The 15,590-nt window shown below is 38.1% G+C and overlaps 1 protein-coding gene across 4 annotated transcripts in view; it reads left to right on the top strand.

The window, feature by feature from the left end:
- The window catches only part of STK39 (serine/threonine kinase 39), a 364,512-nt gene that overhangs the window by 251,071 nt on the left and 97,851 nt on the right, over nt 1-15,590 (top strand). For 3 of the 4 annotated variants that reach the window (XM_001367443.4, XM_007494315.3, XM_007494318.3), the window contains 4 exons: nt 108-230; nt 369-398; nt 9,627-9,689; nt 13,589-13,656. In XM_001367443.4, coding sequence (XP_001367480.2) covers nt 108-230; nt 369-398; nt 9,627-9,689; nt 13,589-13,656 — 284 coding nt within the window. Of the gene's footprint in view, nt 1-107; nt 231-368; nt 399-2,384; nt 4,940-9,626; nt 9,690-13,588; nt 13,657-15,590 lie in introns of those variants that run through there. The other variant, XM_056793976.1, reaches the window with a different exon arrangement.

The following is a 15,590-nucleotide window of genomic DNA, read 5'->3' as shown; positions in this document are numbered from 1 at the left end:
TGCCAAATAACCAAGTAGACATGTTAGTGAAAGCTTTGGCAATGGGTGTTCGTATGTGTGTGTGAACAAGAATGACTGAAGAGTCTGGGTGTGTGCTGTTTCAATAGGTTCGAAGGGTTCCTGGATCAAGTGGTCATCTGCACAAGACAGAAGACGGAGACTGGGAATGGAGTGATGATGAAATGGATGAAAAGAGCGAAGAAGGGAAAGCAGCATTTTCTCAGGAAAAGGTATAAGGCAGTTGTTTAATTTGGGGGTTGACACTCCTAGCAAAGTAGAACTGGTTAATCTGTGGTATTCTGGTTTTTGTGGCATTGAAATAAAACTTGTTAGCTTTTGTGCATTAACATTGGATACTTGTTTTACAGTCACGAAGAGTAAAAGAAGAAAATCCAGAGGTGAGTTGTTTTCCTCCCTTCTGTATCTCACTCCTATCTTGCCCCTTTAAATATCTATTTGAGACTTATCATTTAGAGGAAACACTTGGAGGTTTTGAGTCTCTACTTGAAAAACAACATAGAAACAAAGGTAATATTTCATCATCATTTCTTGTCAACAGGATGTAGCTGGTTAAAATGTCCAGCAAATTCAGGATGATCTTTTAAGTCTTGATCTTTTAAGTCTCCCATGAATCTTGGTTAGGCAAGGGAATAGCCTTTTATCAGCAGCTTCTCTTTTAGAATTGGTCATCTTTTGATCAACTTTCATTTTTGGATCCTATTAACTTCTGCATTTCCTAGTGACTAATGATGGCCATGTTTCAAAGGAATTGCTAACTCTCTTAGAGAAAATTTTAGGCTGTTAGAATAGATTTAAATATTGTACAGAAAGAGTCATTAATATGTGCTTAACTCAAAATTAAATAAAAAAGAAAAAAAATCATGTTCCATATAACCCAGCATCCTTCATTCTCCCTATGCTTATACCCAACATCCTCTGATTAATAGGCATTTTCATTTGATTAAATGTAGCCAGCCTTGAAGTTTGGGTTTTCTCAATGACACTAGTCAGTGGGAACTTATCAGAAGGAATGGTCCAATCTATCAAGCCTTAATTTTCCTGTTATGATAGTTTCCTATATTACTTATAAATAATATCTTCCATAACTACTACTGTTTTGTGTCTTTGCCCATTCTTTCCTTGCACTTAAATGGAATCTGACTGGTCTCTTCTGTGTGCCTTTCCATTTGATAATTTTTAATATTCTTCATATAATTTTTCTTCTACTATTTATCCTGTAATTGAATTGATTTGCTTTCCCTTCCCCACTCCCAAGAATAAAAATAATCTATTTTTCACCAGGTACTGAATCCTGTTTTACAATGTGTAATGGTTCAATGTGGCAGAAACTTTTAGTAACTTGGGTCACATTGGGCATAAAGGCTGATCTCTTCCAATTATTGTGAATACTTCCTTATACTGTGCCAGCTTTCTCATTTTTGCCCATTATTTGACCCCCTAGTCATGGATAAAAAACCACTGTTGTTATAAAGCTATAAAAAAACTAGCCTAGGAAAGAAAATGGCTCCAGTATCAGCTTTGACTCAACCATTACTAATGTACTATAAGAACTTGTCTGGCTGATACTTAATCTTTACATCATGGGTGCAGACTGATAGGTGTGTGGTTTTTTCCTCATGAAGATTGACAGGTATGTTATAATACCATTTGAAATAGCTTTCAGAGTTTAAGAAGAAAAAAAAAACTGGAAAGTAATATCCTCTTGCCAAGAAGGTTTTACTGCCTGGAAAGGAAAAGAGAGACACCAACTGAATGCTCTCAATTAACCGACATTTTAAGCTGCTGGAATAGATTTTAAAACTTGTTATTCATTTAGCTTCATGTCTAGAAGACACTTTTGAGTCCCTAATAAAATGTCTACTTATAAAAAAATAAATTTTGAAACCAGTGTATGATTCAGAAACATTTTTGATAAGTCTTATACCCCAGATTTTATTTGTTTTTCTATTTTAGGTATAAACATCTCTGTGAAAGAATTCTAGTTTACTTTAACCTACTACTTTAACAGTTTTTTATTATACATACACATGGGCACATGCACATACATGCATACATGTGCACATACACGCTATTTTGGTATCATGGTTAGGTAATTGGCATCTTCCCAAAATGGTGGGATATGGGTTAGGAATCCTTCAGTTAGTAGCAGTGTAAGAAAGAATCAATTAATGAAGATGCATGGAGTACAAAGAGATGTGATCTTTAGGTGCTATTTTGATCCTGTAATGTACATCTATACACCATTGCAATCATGCATAAATACATCAGAAAGGTTCTAGAATTAAAAACCTCTACCTATGTTGTCTCATTTGTTCCTCAGAACACCCTGTGAGGTAGGTGCTCTTATTATCCCCATTTTACAGATGAGGAAACTGAGGCTCAGAGAGGTTGAATGCCTTGCCCATGGTCACACAGCTAGTAAGTGTCAGAGGTGGGATTTGAACCCAGGTCTCTCCTGTCTCCAAGTCCAGCACTCTTTCCACAACACTACGGTGCCTTTCATCAACACCTGAGTGCTTTATCAGGTGTTTACATCATTTCTAAGTCTAAGGTAAGCATGGAGAGCACAGGTAAATGCATAATTCTGGTGAAGATCAGGAAGAGACTCTATAGGACTATGACTTCTGGATGAAATGAGGTCCAAAACAGTGTTTTGCCTGCTAAGTGGTATTTCACAATCTGGTGAAGAAGAGAGAGCAAGAAAAACTGCTTAGTTCTTATATCGGGGCTAGATGTTGGTGCCCAGGTTGTGTGAATGGAAAAGACTGCCTGACTCGTCAAGTAGATGGAGTAGTTGCTTGTAGGCCGCTTCTTCCCCGGGTACAGAATCCTAGGAGCTGAGAGCTAGCCAGGGAAGTCCAAGAGCCCCTAGCCTAAGCCGGTGTGGTGGATAGAGCGCTGGACTTAAAATGACATAGGAAGATCTCCGTTCAGATCCTTCCTCTGCCATTTACTACTATGCAACCACAGGCAAGTCATTTAATTTCTCTGAGCCTCAGTTTCCTCATCTGTAAAAGGGAAAATAACCCCTCCAGCATCCTATATAGTACAAGGTTTTTAGGAGACTCACCTCTAATCATGTATTTTCAACTTTTTGCAAACCTTAAAGCACTCAGTAAATATCCAGAATAACAATTCTCATACATGATAACTGAAAAAAAAATTCTTTCTATAGCATGTTCAATTGACAAGCTTGCTTCTCATTAAAGACTTTCACTGAGGTGGAGCCCAGAGAACTCCAATCTTTAGGAAATTCTTCCTTACATGCAACCTGAGTCATCTCAGTAATTTCTACCTAGGATTGCTAGGCTGCCCTCTGGGACCAAACAGAACACATCTTATCTCCTTTTCCCCATGACAACTCTTGAAAGCCTTGATAACTGCTATAAAATCTGTATTTCCTTTCCCCAAGGTTTCTCTAAGCTTAAATATTCCCAGGTACTTGTTTTAACTAATATGGCAACATTTAAGACCTTTGAAAACATCCTGGTAATCTTCCATCCTAGTTTTTTTAGTGTCCTTCCTAACGTGTGGCACAGAGTTGACCCAGTTATTCTAGTTGTAGCCTGCCCAAGGAAAAGGATGGCAATGAGCCTTACCACTGTGCTTCTCCTCATAGGACCTACAAATCCTACTTTGGGGTTTTGTTTTTAATGACTACCATGTCACAGAGTCAATTCCTATTGAGATATTTTCCGTTTCAACTGTTTTCAATTAATATCTACCCTTTCTTATGCTCTAAAGTAGATTCTTTTGAACCTAAATATTAGACTTTTATGTGTATCTTTTCATTTGCCTTATTATTTAGTCAAACATTCTTGTCTTTTGAGGTCTTTTTGAGTCCTACCTGTCTCATGCAGTCTGTTAACTGCTTCTCTTGAACTTCCTATACAATAGGCAGATTTGATAAGTATGCAGTAGAAATAACAATAAAAATGAGGAACAGTTGGTAGACGCCACTTTAAGAATTGCCAAGTGCTTTGCATATATTGTCTCACCGCATCTCTAAAATGTGAGTGCCAAACCTCTTTTTATCTCCATTTTCAAAGGAAGAAACTGAGGTATAAAGAGAGTAAATGATTTAGGTTATACTGTGCTCTTAAGGTTTCAGGGTGTGATTTGAACATAGATCTTCCTCACTCCAAGTGCCCCACACTTTACCCAACATACCAAATTGCTTCTACCATATGTGGCTTTATCCAAGCCATTGAAAAATAATAAATGGCTTGAAGCCATATCCAGATCCATAGAATGCTTCACTAGAGATGACTTTCCAAGTTACCTTAAAACATTCAATGATGACTCATTAGGTTCAGTCGGTTCTGAACCTTAGTATGCTTTCACCTAGTTCAGGTTTTTTATCCTTTCTATTAAAAAAAATGTCATGAAAGCCTTTGTGGAATGCTTTGTTAAGTGTAGGTAACATCTATACCTATAAATATATATCTGTGGGTTGGAAGAGGTTGGTGGGAGCAGGGAGAGGGAGAGACAGAGACTGAGACTGAGAGAGACAGAGAAACACATTATCCCGATTTACCAATCTTTTGACCCAGTCCAAAAAAACCCTATATTATGTTGACTCCACTTTTGAGTTTTTGAAAGTCAGGACAACATTCATTCTTGCAATCTTGTAGCATACCTCTCATTCTTCATGATTTTTCAGAATCCTTGGCAGTAAGTTATGGTACACATTTTCCTTATTCCTTTAGTACCCTGGGATATAGTTCAGCTGAGCCTGGTGACTTAGAATCATTAAGGGCAGCTAGGTGCTCTCTTACTGTCTCTTTAGTATGTTTATTTTATCCCCACGTTTCATTTTATTTCTATTTCTGCAACCTCCTTCATGGTGAGAATCTGGTCCCCCCTTTTTTTGGGGAAAAGAGAAAAGACAAGGAGCTTCATTGTTGCTTCCTTCACCTTTTGAAGTATTCAATTATCATTAAGGTAAGAGAAGAAATTATTAGCTAATCTTTTGACAGTGTAAGAACTCTAAGGATATTTCTGTTTTTCTAACTGGGAAACTGAAATATACTATGGTGATGATATCATTATTACAATTGTTAATCTTTCAGTGTTCTCCATTATCTTCTCCCCTCCATACCCCACCCCATTCTTGGATTTCTTCACATTCGTTTATCATTTTAATATAGAATATTATATTCTGTCCTATATCCCCTTTTGCCTAACCTGTTTTCTGGAAGAAAAAAAAAACCTTTAAACCTGTATCCTTCTAGAGACAGTATTCAAGTCATGGGTCCCATCCCACCAATTCTCAGAGATACCCTACAGTCAAATTTGCCTCCTTCAATTAGAATCTTGAGTTTGCTTTACTTGTTATCCATGCTTAGTAAATTTGTATATAACTATCTGAAACTATGGATTTTGTGGCTGGCAGATTTCTTAGATTCTTTTCTTTTGTGAATTCCTGAGCATCTCTATTCTTCTTTCATTGTAGCTACTCTCTATGACATCTAGTTTCCTAGTTTTTCATAGATTTTCCCTTCCCCTTTCCTTGTAAATTTAGCCTTTTGATTAGATTAGAAAAATTCTATGCAAATACATTTTTACCACATTCTGTTAGAAGTCCTTCAGCCTCACCCAGGTCCCACCATTCCTTTACTTTTTGTTGTGGCCAGAAGATCTAATAATCATTCTCCAATACTATATTCTTAATTTGAGTTTTTATATCCCTAATTTGCCTTTCTTTTATGAAGTCTTTGTCTTTAACTAAAAGCAATGATGGAAAAACTACCCCTGCTCTTAAAGGTCTCCAGTTTCTTGTCCAAACCAATTCAGGAAGATCATCACCTTTTACTATTAATTATGGATTTATTCCTTTTTCTCCTAAGCTTAAGAGATAATGATGGTGAAAAATCAGGAACTATGTTTCTAAAAGGATTGCTTAGAATTTTCATCAGAAAGAACCAGACATCCAGGTTATAATAATAACAGCAGCTCATGTTCACATAGTGCTTTAAGATTTAGAAAGCCTTTTAGGTACATGAGCTTTTTCATTTGATCTTCACAAAGCCCTAGAAGGTAGGCATTATTATACCCATTTAACAGATGAGGAAACTAAAACTTAGGAGAAGTTAAATCATTTGCCAGAGTTCACACCACCAGTGAAACAGGTGCTTATACCAGAGAGGCAGTTGTTTTTCCTACCCACTGATTCAGTTTGAAGAAGTGGTCATTTCACTATTGCATATGTGATTAAAGAAGGTAACATGTTTTTATTCAGCAAATTGTTTTTGAGGGCCTAAGAAAGCAGAGTGGGAGCTCCTTGTAGATATACAGAGAACCCTGCCCCCTTTTGGCCCTTTTGAAACTTAGCCATCCTGTGAACTAATACTTTCTTGATATTATTTGCAATTTGGAGGGCCTGGCTAGTACGTCTAGAGCTGAGAGCAGGGCCATCCACAGAAGGGTGGGCATCAGGACTGGGTCTGTCATTTCTTTGGTATAGGGATCTCTCAGGTGACATAACTTTATACCCCTGCTTCTCTCTGCAACTTAGTCTTGCTATGCCTGGGGCTCTCCAAGGTCAAGAACTTGCCCAGAGTCACCCAGCCAGTCTGTATCAGACATGGCCTTTGTTCCCAGCCTCTCCTGGCCTCCAAGGTTAACTCGAGCCACAGGTGCTGCCCACTGGGCACTTCATAGACAATTAACAGTTGTTTCATTTCATTAATTGGAAGCATGCCTTCTTATCAGTTTTGCATTGTGCCTGTTTGATCTTTGCTAAAGGAAAATGAGATGGATTTTGATTCTAGTAACTACTGCTGTGTGCCCTAAATCTCTATGAGGTCAGTGTTTCATACCCAACATTCTCATTAAGGAGTACTCAGAGAAGCAGCACCCTCAAGCAACTGGCATTGCCATGCACCCCAAGTCCAAGCTAAAAACCAGGGATAATCTCTGCCTTGCATTTGTGAAGATCTGCACTTTTGACATAGCCTCCCTTATAAAACTCTAGACATGTTCATTCAAAGCTGAAGAGCATGATGAACAGAAGTGACAGTCATGCCTACTCCAAAGTGGTATGTTTCAGGGGAGCTTATCCTTTCAACCTCCGTGATTTCATTGCATGGGGAAAATGATTCAGCCTAAATATAGGCCAAATTTATTCTGTTAGCTAAGAAACTAGAAACGGGGCAGCTGGGTGGCTCGGTGGATTGAGGGTAAGGCCCAGAGAAGGGAGGTCCAAGTTCAAATGTGGCCTCAGACACTTCCTAGCTGTGTGACCCTGGGCAAGTCACTTAACCCCCATTGCCTAGCCCTTACCACTCTTCTGTCTTAGAACCGATACGCAGTATCAATTTTAAGATAGAAGGTAAGGGTTTTAAAAAAACAAACCTAGAAACACACTGAAATTCATAGTAATTCCCAATTTAAAAAAATATATATATACCTTTCAAAGGCTATAATTAAATTTTAGATTCATTTACACTTATATTTCTAATTTTTTAATGATTGATTACATCTATGGATTTTAAAAGGTTTTTTTTATGTTTTCTGTTTGTGGAAAATGGGAAGGTAACATTTAAAGTTCAGGTTTTTTACATTTGACTAAAGTCTTTGAACCCTGTTTTTAAAAATATTTTCATAAGGCCATATTAAAAATATGAGGGGCAAAATAATAGAGCTAGCTTCTAACATTTTGACTGGGTAACCCTGGAAAAGTGAGACTAACCCTCATTGCTATAGCACAATGATTCCCTAACAGTCAGTTGCAGAGATGGGGGCTGATCTAAATTGGTACAGGGAGTCTTCTTACTTGAATTTACCTATAACAATTTAAATTACAGGTCTAGTGCTGGATATACTCTAGTGTGTATATATATATATATATATATATATATATATATATATATATATATATATAGTAAAACTAGGGAGATGGGGGGGGGTTAAAATGTTCTGTATTTCTGAAATTACAAAAGGTAAAGATAAAAGTGATTCCCAGGCAAAAAGTTGCCCTCACATTGCTCCTTCCTCTGTTTAGAACCCTCTCCTCTTCGTAGTTACTCACCTTCTCACACTCACCTCCTGGGCATGACCCAAACTTCCCAAACTGTTACTTCTTTCCCTACCAGAATACTTATTTCCTCTAGGGTCTGTGCCCTTATTGTAGATTGTTGGAACACTCAAATTTATACTAAAATAGTCATAACTAATAGCTTGGTATGTTAGCCTCTCTAGAAATATTTATATTTCGCAGAAGTCTGCTGAGAAATGTCACTGCCTTAATCTAAAGAAACGAATCCCATTGGTGGCATTTCAGGTGCCATGGTAGGCCTCTGGGAATTGGAGGGAGGAGATTTCAGGGAGATGACCCTTTGTGGGACTCCTTGGGCTACCCCACACACCTACTCTAGCTGGATGTGTATCTCTGCAGCAGCCAAATGGTGTATCTCTGGAGACACTTCACAAGTCAGGTAGAGAAGAATGGCCTTTCCTGGGTTAGTTTTAGTGCAAGGACAGATTCAGTACCTCAGAGAACTGCCAGAAAAGTAGCCAGAATTAACTTTTCCCCAGCTCTTCTCATTAACTAAATTAATTCTACCTTGTTCTAAGATGGATCTGGAATTGTGTACAAAAAAATGAAGTCTTGTCTTCTGAGTCAACATGCAGAATTAATAGGTCATCCAGAATACAATCCAGACCAATGTGGAGTATTAGAGCACTCTGCGAGATCTCTTTGGGATAAAAGGAGTTAGCTACAGTGGTTCCATAGCTACCGACAGGATGCCTCCTTCTTTGAAACTGTAATAGTTGGGTGTTTCCATGTGCAAGGTACCAATTAGACCTTAATTAAGGAGGTGGAATCATAGAACTAAAAGACACCTCAAGTGATCACATGGTTCAGTGCCATGCCTTCCAGATAGTGAAATAACTAATACATTCAGGTCATTCTGTTCTCTTACATAGTCATTTTGAGTATAGCTAGAAATAATAAGCTTTGGCTTCCTTTCACTTTTGAAAACTTGCCCTCATTTAGCATTATTGATGGTATCTATTCATTGGGGACTGAGATGGAGATGAGATATGGGGAGTTTTTTTTCTCTCTTTCATAATTGCTGCTTCTTGTGAAGTGCTAGGTCATTAGGGGTGGGCTGCGGGACAGAGGTTAGGAAAGAGATATTGGAGAAGAAAATCACTTGGGTATTTTACTAGTGCCCCTTACCTTTCAGACTTTGAGGGGCAAGTGCAGCACACCACCCTGGATCCGTGTTTCTCTGATGGGAACAAAATACACATCCCAAAAAACTACCTTTATGTATGTTAGATCTTCCTTTTGATACGTTTTCAAGGTAATGATTAAAGGGTCTTTACAAAGGTTCTGCTAAGCAAGTATCCTTTAATTTAGGATCCTTTAATATTTTATTAGATTATGCCACAAGTTACATGTGTCTTATGACTCGTTTCCATTATCACCTCTAGTAGATCAAACAAAATGTTTTCTGTCACTCATTTCTTAATTTATTTACCTTTTGAAAATAGTAGATATGTTTCTTATCATTAAGACTTGATCATCATCAGACTAACTTGAATGTTATAAATTTGGAGCTTTTCAGTACTCTAATGCATTACTCTTTTGACAGATTACAATGAACGCCAGCAGTATACCTGAGCAGATACAGTCACTTTCTATACAGGACTCTCAGGTATGTAGTTGCAGCTGTGCTTTTAAATTTGTGACACTTCAAAGAAGAATGTGAAAGGACACCAACATTTTAATAAGGAAAACTGATAACTTCAAAATAATGCTTCTGAATGATGGGCTTGTAAGGTTTCTGGTTTTGATTATCTGGAGAATGGAAGAACCCTTGTTATTTGGATGTATATATATATATATGGATGTAATCTCCATTGAGGACCTCTAGCCTCTAGGTCAGTGATGGAGAACCTTTTAGAGATGGAGTGCTGGGCCCTGCCCCCACCCTTTACCCCACAAAGGGGAGGGAGGAAGCGCTCCCATTAGGCTGCTGGATGGAGGGGCGGGTGAAGTGAGGAATGCCCTCTGCAAGTGTAGAGAGGGGGAGGGAGTATCGCCAAGCACTCTGCTCCCCTCCAGCTCTGCCACCTGTGAGCCTCTGTTCAGAGAGGTGGGTCATGTGAAATTTCATCAGACAGACTGGAGTGGGGAGGGAAGCAGCTTTGTCTGAGTCCCTCTGCTTTTCTTTTCTAGTAAGGAACTTGGGGGCAGAGAGGGGTGGCCAGTGCCCACATAGAGTGCTCTGTGTGCCATCTTTGGCATCCATGTAATAGGTTTGCTATCACTGCTCTAGGTGATAGAATTAGAACAAAAATGAATTCCTATATGCGTTTTTAAATTGCTAGTTTTATGTGAACTAATGAAGGAAAAGAAAATAGTAAAAATAAGATTCCATATTCCAACCTTGTTTTTTTATTGTTGTTTTATTTTAATCTTAGAGAAGATGACTGATCTAGGATCCTGATTCTTACTTAGTCCTCATTATTTCTTGATTCTTTGTTAGCAAACTTCAGAAGCTCTTTTTATCTCTTGTTTTTGCTCTTAAAGCAAATGTCTTGAATCACCTTGTAGACCCTCTAAAATAACTATAGCAAATGTAATTTGTGTGGAGAGTCTCATATGGTCTTTTAGGAGGCAGTACTATTTAGGGAAGAGCATACTAGATGAGGGAGACCTTGTCTTTATTCCATTGAAGATTTACTGTGACTTTGTACCAAAGAATTAAAATGGCACTTGAGCTATCATTGGTAGTACTGATTTTTTACTTTGAGGATTGCAAATCAATTTAAAGTTTTAGTCAAATTCTCCTAAGTGTCTCTTCTATAAAAGTAATATATATTATCAAGGTAACAATTAGAATTACAGAAGAAGTTGGCAGTGGGGTGCTATGAAAATTGGGCTGGATTTGGAACCAGAGGGTCTGGGTTCAAAACATGACCCAGTTACCTATTTAACCATGAGCAAATATCTTAGTCTCTCTAGGCTTCACTTTCCTCAGTTATAACTGGGCAATTTTAACTGTAATATCTTTTCCAACTCTTAAGTTGGTGTTTCTTAGCAGCTAGTCTGGACATATGTAGCCGGTCTACAAAACTAAGACTACTTCATAAAACCTATAAACATCAACTAAGTTCTCCTTCCAAATGCTTCCTCTCCCACCTTGGCCTCTTTCTAATTTTCTTCTTAGTATCTATCCTTCGCATTGCTGAGAGCAGCTGTGGCGAAATTAAAGAGGGCAGAACAGCCCTCCAAGCAATGTAGATACCTTCTTAGTTCACATAGTAGGTTGTGTTGGAAAATATAGACACACTCCAAGACAACTCTGCTCCCATTTAAAAGGGGAGGAAATTGGGGCCCAGAGATATTAAAAATGATCTGCCTGAAGTCACCTACTGACTTAGTGGCAGAATGAGACTCTTCCTCTTCTTCCTCCTCCAATGACTATTGACAACTACTACAACTCCAAATTTCTACCAGAACTACACTTAGTTACTTAGTGGAAGAATGATTGATTACTACAACTACAAACTTCTGCTATGACTGCTACTACTACTACAACAACAACTACTACTAGATGATAATTATGTAGCCTTTTGAGATTTGCAAAGAATTTTGACTATATTGTCTTATTTGATCCTATAAAACCCCTATGAGATAGATTTTATTATCCTCTCTTTGCAGTTGAGAAAACTAATAAAGTAATAATTATAAATAACCATCATTTTTGGGGACTTGCACTTTGTGCCAAGCAGTATGCTAAGCATTTTACAAATATTTTCTCTTTTGGTCCTCATGACAACCCAGGGAGGATTAGGTCCTCATTTTACAAATGAAGGAACTAAGGCAAACAGAAGTTAAGGCTTTGTGACTGCCTTAGAATCACACAATTTTGAAACTACTTCAGAAAGAAAAAAATCTATGGACCACCCTCTGTGTTCCAGGCACAGAACTGGGCAATGGAAATACCCAAACAGAAAATGAAGCAGCCGTTGTTCTCAAGGAGTTTATCTATTTTTGGAGGAGATAACTGTAAGGTTATAGAAACATATGCCAAATGAATACAAAGTAATTTTGAAGAAGGAGGCATTAATAGTTTGGAGAACAACTTCAAAGAAGAGGAATATGAGCTAAGTTTTGATAGATGCTAGGAATTCTAAGAGCATGAGGTAAGGAGAGACTTTTCAAGTGTATTAAAAATACATTTCAAGTGGAGTAGGCAGCCTGGGCTAAGGCTGGAGCTCGTTTAGAGAGGGCCCTGTGTGAGAACAGCAAGAAGAAGACAGTTTAGCAAGAGTAAAGAGTATATGATGGGCGTCTTCTATGACAAAGCTGTAAAATTAGATAGGACTTCAGATGCTCAATAGAAGGGTCTGTAGCTGATCCTAGAGATGAGAAGCTTTCCCAAGAATGGAGTGATAAGTTCAAGGCTGGGTTTCTGGAATATCACTTTGTCAGAAAGCCAGCAAATGTGAGGCAGGATTTGAATCATGGCCTTCCTGCACTCTCTTCTCTCCATATTCCCACTAGAACCTCTCTTTTTAATTTTCAAAAATTTCAATTTTAATTTTCAAACCTCTCAATTCAATTTCAATTCAGTTTTCAATGCTATAATCGCTTTGTACCAACCACCAGCAGAGCATTTTTAGACAAACCAGAGATTTTAACTGGATGACAAAGTAGCTGGTTCCCGTCAGTGAGTAAAGGGAAAACCAGGTAGTAGGGAAATGACTTCATAGACTTGGTTCACCTTTAGGGGAACAGTAAGTAGAAGGATTGGGTTGTGGAAAAGAAGCAGCAGATGTAGAGCCCCCATTTCGACAAGGAGCAAATGGCAGCCTACGATGGTGGGAAAGAAAGGTTTAAAAAAAGATAACCCATTTTGCGTGCGGTATGGACTAGTATGAATGATTTCCAAATGGGTACATACTTTCTACTTATAGAGGGATTCAAACCTATTACCTCATTTGATCATCCCAGACACCCCACCAGATAGCTTGCACAATTTATGTTATCCCCATTTTATAGATATGGAAATGGAACATCAGGAAAGTAACTTGACTTCCCTGAGCCCACCTAGCTGGTAGGGAACAGATGTGGAAGTTGACCCCTGCCTTTCTAAAATTCTGAATTCATTCTCTTTCTACTGAGTCATGAGTTTTCCCCCTTTGTTTTCCTTACTGTCTCTTCTTCACTGTTCATGTTCTGAAGAGGAGTGATATCCCATGAGTGAGGACAAGGACCTATTGGCAGCAGGCCAAGTACTCCTATTTAAAGAGCCTACTTATTCTTTTGATGACTATTTTCTCCATTTTTCTTCCTCTCAAAGGTACAATGGGTAATTTTTTTTCTGTCCTGAAAATTAGAATTTTGTTTTGAAGTTTCTTTGCACATGTTCTCAGAAAAATTGGAGCCCCGTATCTCCAACACTGTATTTTGAGGATACATGAGAAGGTATTTGTAAGTGCTTTTCAAGTTTTCAGAAGCAAAGTGCTGTCTTAATTCAGTAAGAGGTAATGGAACTATTTCCTGATAAATCTTATAACACCTTGAACTCTTTTGTTTTTAAAGGGTCAGCCTAATGTTAATGAAGAATTTACAGAAAGTTCTTGTGCTGTGAATCTTGTTCTAAGATTAAGGTAAATGATTTTTTTAAATGTTGCCTTTTTGACTTTAGAATCTTATTTCTTATCACCTCATTAAGTTTTCATGATATGAATATGAAATAAAAATGTTAACCTCTTTAATCTCCTAGTATGGTCAGCTATATTGCAGTATTCTGTGAACTAATTGCTCTCTTCTAATTGCTTACCAAAGAAGAAATGAAAAGCAGAATATGAATGTGACTTCAAGCTCAGTGTACCCTTCATTAAGGGTTTTTCCCCCCTTTCCTTCTCTTTTCCCCCCTTGCAATGTAGGATCACAGTGAGAGATTTTTAATGAGTTTCTTTCACACTTCAGCAGTCAGTCTCTGACAGAAATAAACCATGGCTGTATTACAAGTTGCCTGCTCAGAACATTTTTCACTGGCAGGTTTGATCAACCACTGTGGAGAAATGACAGATATATTTTGAAAGAACATTCAGTCTTCTAGGAAATAGATACAAATATGGTGCCTCTCCAGACTATGTCTAGTCTTTGTAGTTATGTAGTGAATAGGAGCTGCGGCTTTTGAAAGAACTTTGACTAGATCCTTGTTAAGTATTTTTGTGACAAGCTCAGTTTATTCTTTAAACATTATGTAAACTTTCCTCTTAAAATGATCAATTTGCAATAGAGCAAAATGCCTTTCTCCATATATATATATGCAGAGATCTTATGTGTTTTGTGTATATCTTCATAGCTGTACATGTGTACATACATAGCTATACACATACACACAGAGTATAGCTTCATAGTAGTATATTAATACACACTTTCACATCAAGTGATGCTTATCACTTTCTTTAATAATCATTATGGAATCTCATGTAGATTAGTTAATTAGGCAAATGAAAAAGATGGACTAAGCTTTTTTGGATTGCATTTTTCTTATGGATCTGAAATTAAAACAAAAACAAACATGTCTTGAATACAGAAATTTTTGTTGATGCAGACCATTAATAATACACATTTATCCTCAAGGAAAGATTTTAGACAGTAATTTAAGCTTTTAAAACATTCGTTGGTGTGGTGACATGAGCTATGAAGCTTTTGATGTTATCAGTATTATGACTAATATTTAACTACTTCCAATGTACAACATTAGCCAGTTAATGTCCAACATTAATTTGATGGTCCAGTGCATATTTTGTATAAATCAGTATGTCTTCTTTTCAGAGGAGAACTTTTAAATTTGCTTCATCAATCATAAAAGATACAAAATCTAATCTGTAGCCAAACCTCATTTGGGCATTTTGGTTTGCATGAATGTTGCACGTTAAGCAGCGTTTTCACTCTTAATTTTGAAAATCAAGTGTTGTTGACTGTACTCTGGAACAATGAATACATAAGTATCAGGTCTATTTCTTTTCAGCTCACAGCATGCCTTCATGTGTATCATCTCTTTACATTTCTACATTTCAGTTCATCAAATGTTTTTAGCCTCCTACTATGTTCAAGGCAGGGTTCTAGCAGCCCCTTTGTCACCGAGCTCACAGACACCTTTGCAACACACAACTGTCATGGAAATAAGGAAAGATGGGGTAGCTTGAGGTGGGAGAGAACCCTGAGAAGTGAAGGGGAGAGCAGTCAGAAACAAGGGCTGGAAGAAGGAGAGGGGAGGGGAGTGAGGGGCCCTGCTGGCCTTGTTGCCTGGGTACAGTGGACATGGGGGGGGGGTGAGATGGTGAGTTTAAGGAGCACCAGCACACCAGCACGCAGCGTTGAAAGGAGTGAATGGGAACTGAAATTGGGAAGAGAATACCAGGCTGAGGAGTGAGTGTTTGTCCTAAAGCAGGAGGGAGCACAGGGGGTCTTGGAGCAGGGAAGGGCCCCAGGATGATGGCTTTGGCAGCTGGTTAGAAGGTAGACTACAGAGGGAGAGCTTTTAGCCAAGGAGACTGAGCAGGAGGCTGTAGGTGAGAGAGAAAGG

The sequence above is a fragment of the Monodelphis domestica genome, chromosome 4 (genome assembly GCF_027887165.1).
Source record: "Monodelphis domestica isolate mMonDom1 chromosome 4, mMonDom1.pri, whole genome shotgun sequence".
NCBI classification, from domain to species: domain Eukaryota; kingdom Metazoa; phylum Chordata; class Mammalia; order Didelphimorphia; family Didelphidae; genus Monodelphis; species Monodelphis domestica.
This window is presented reverse-complemented; position numbering and strand designations above follow the sequence as displayed.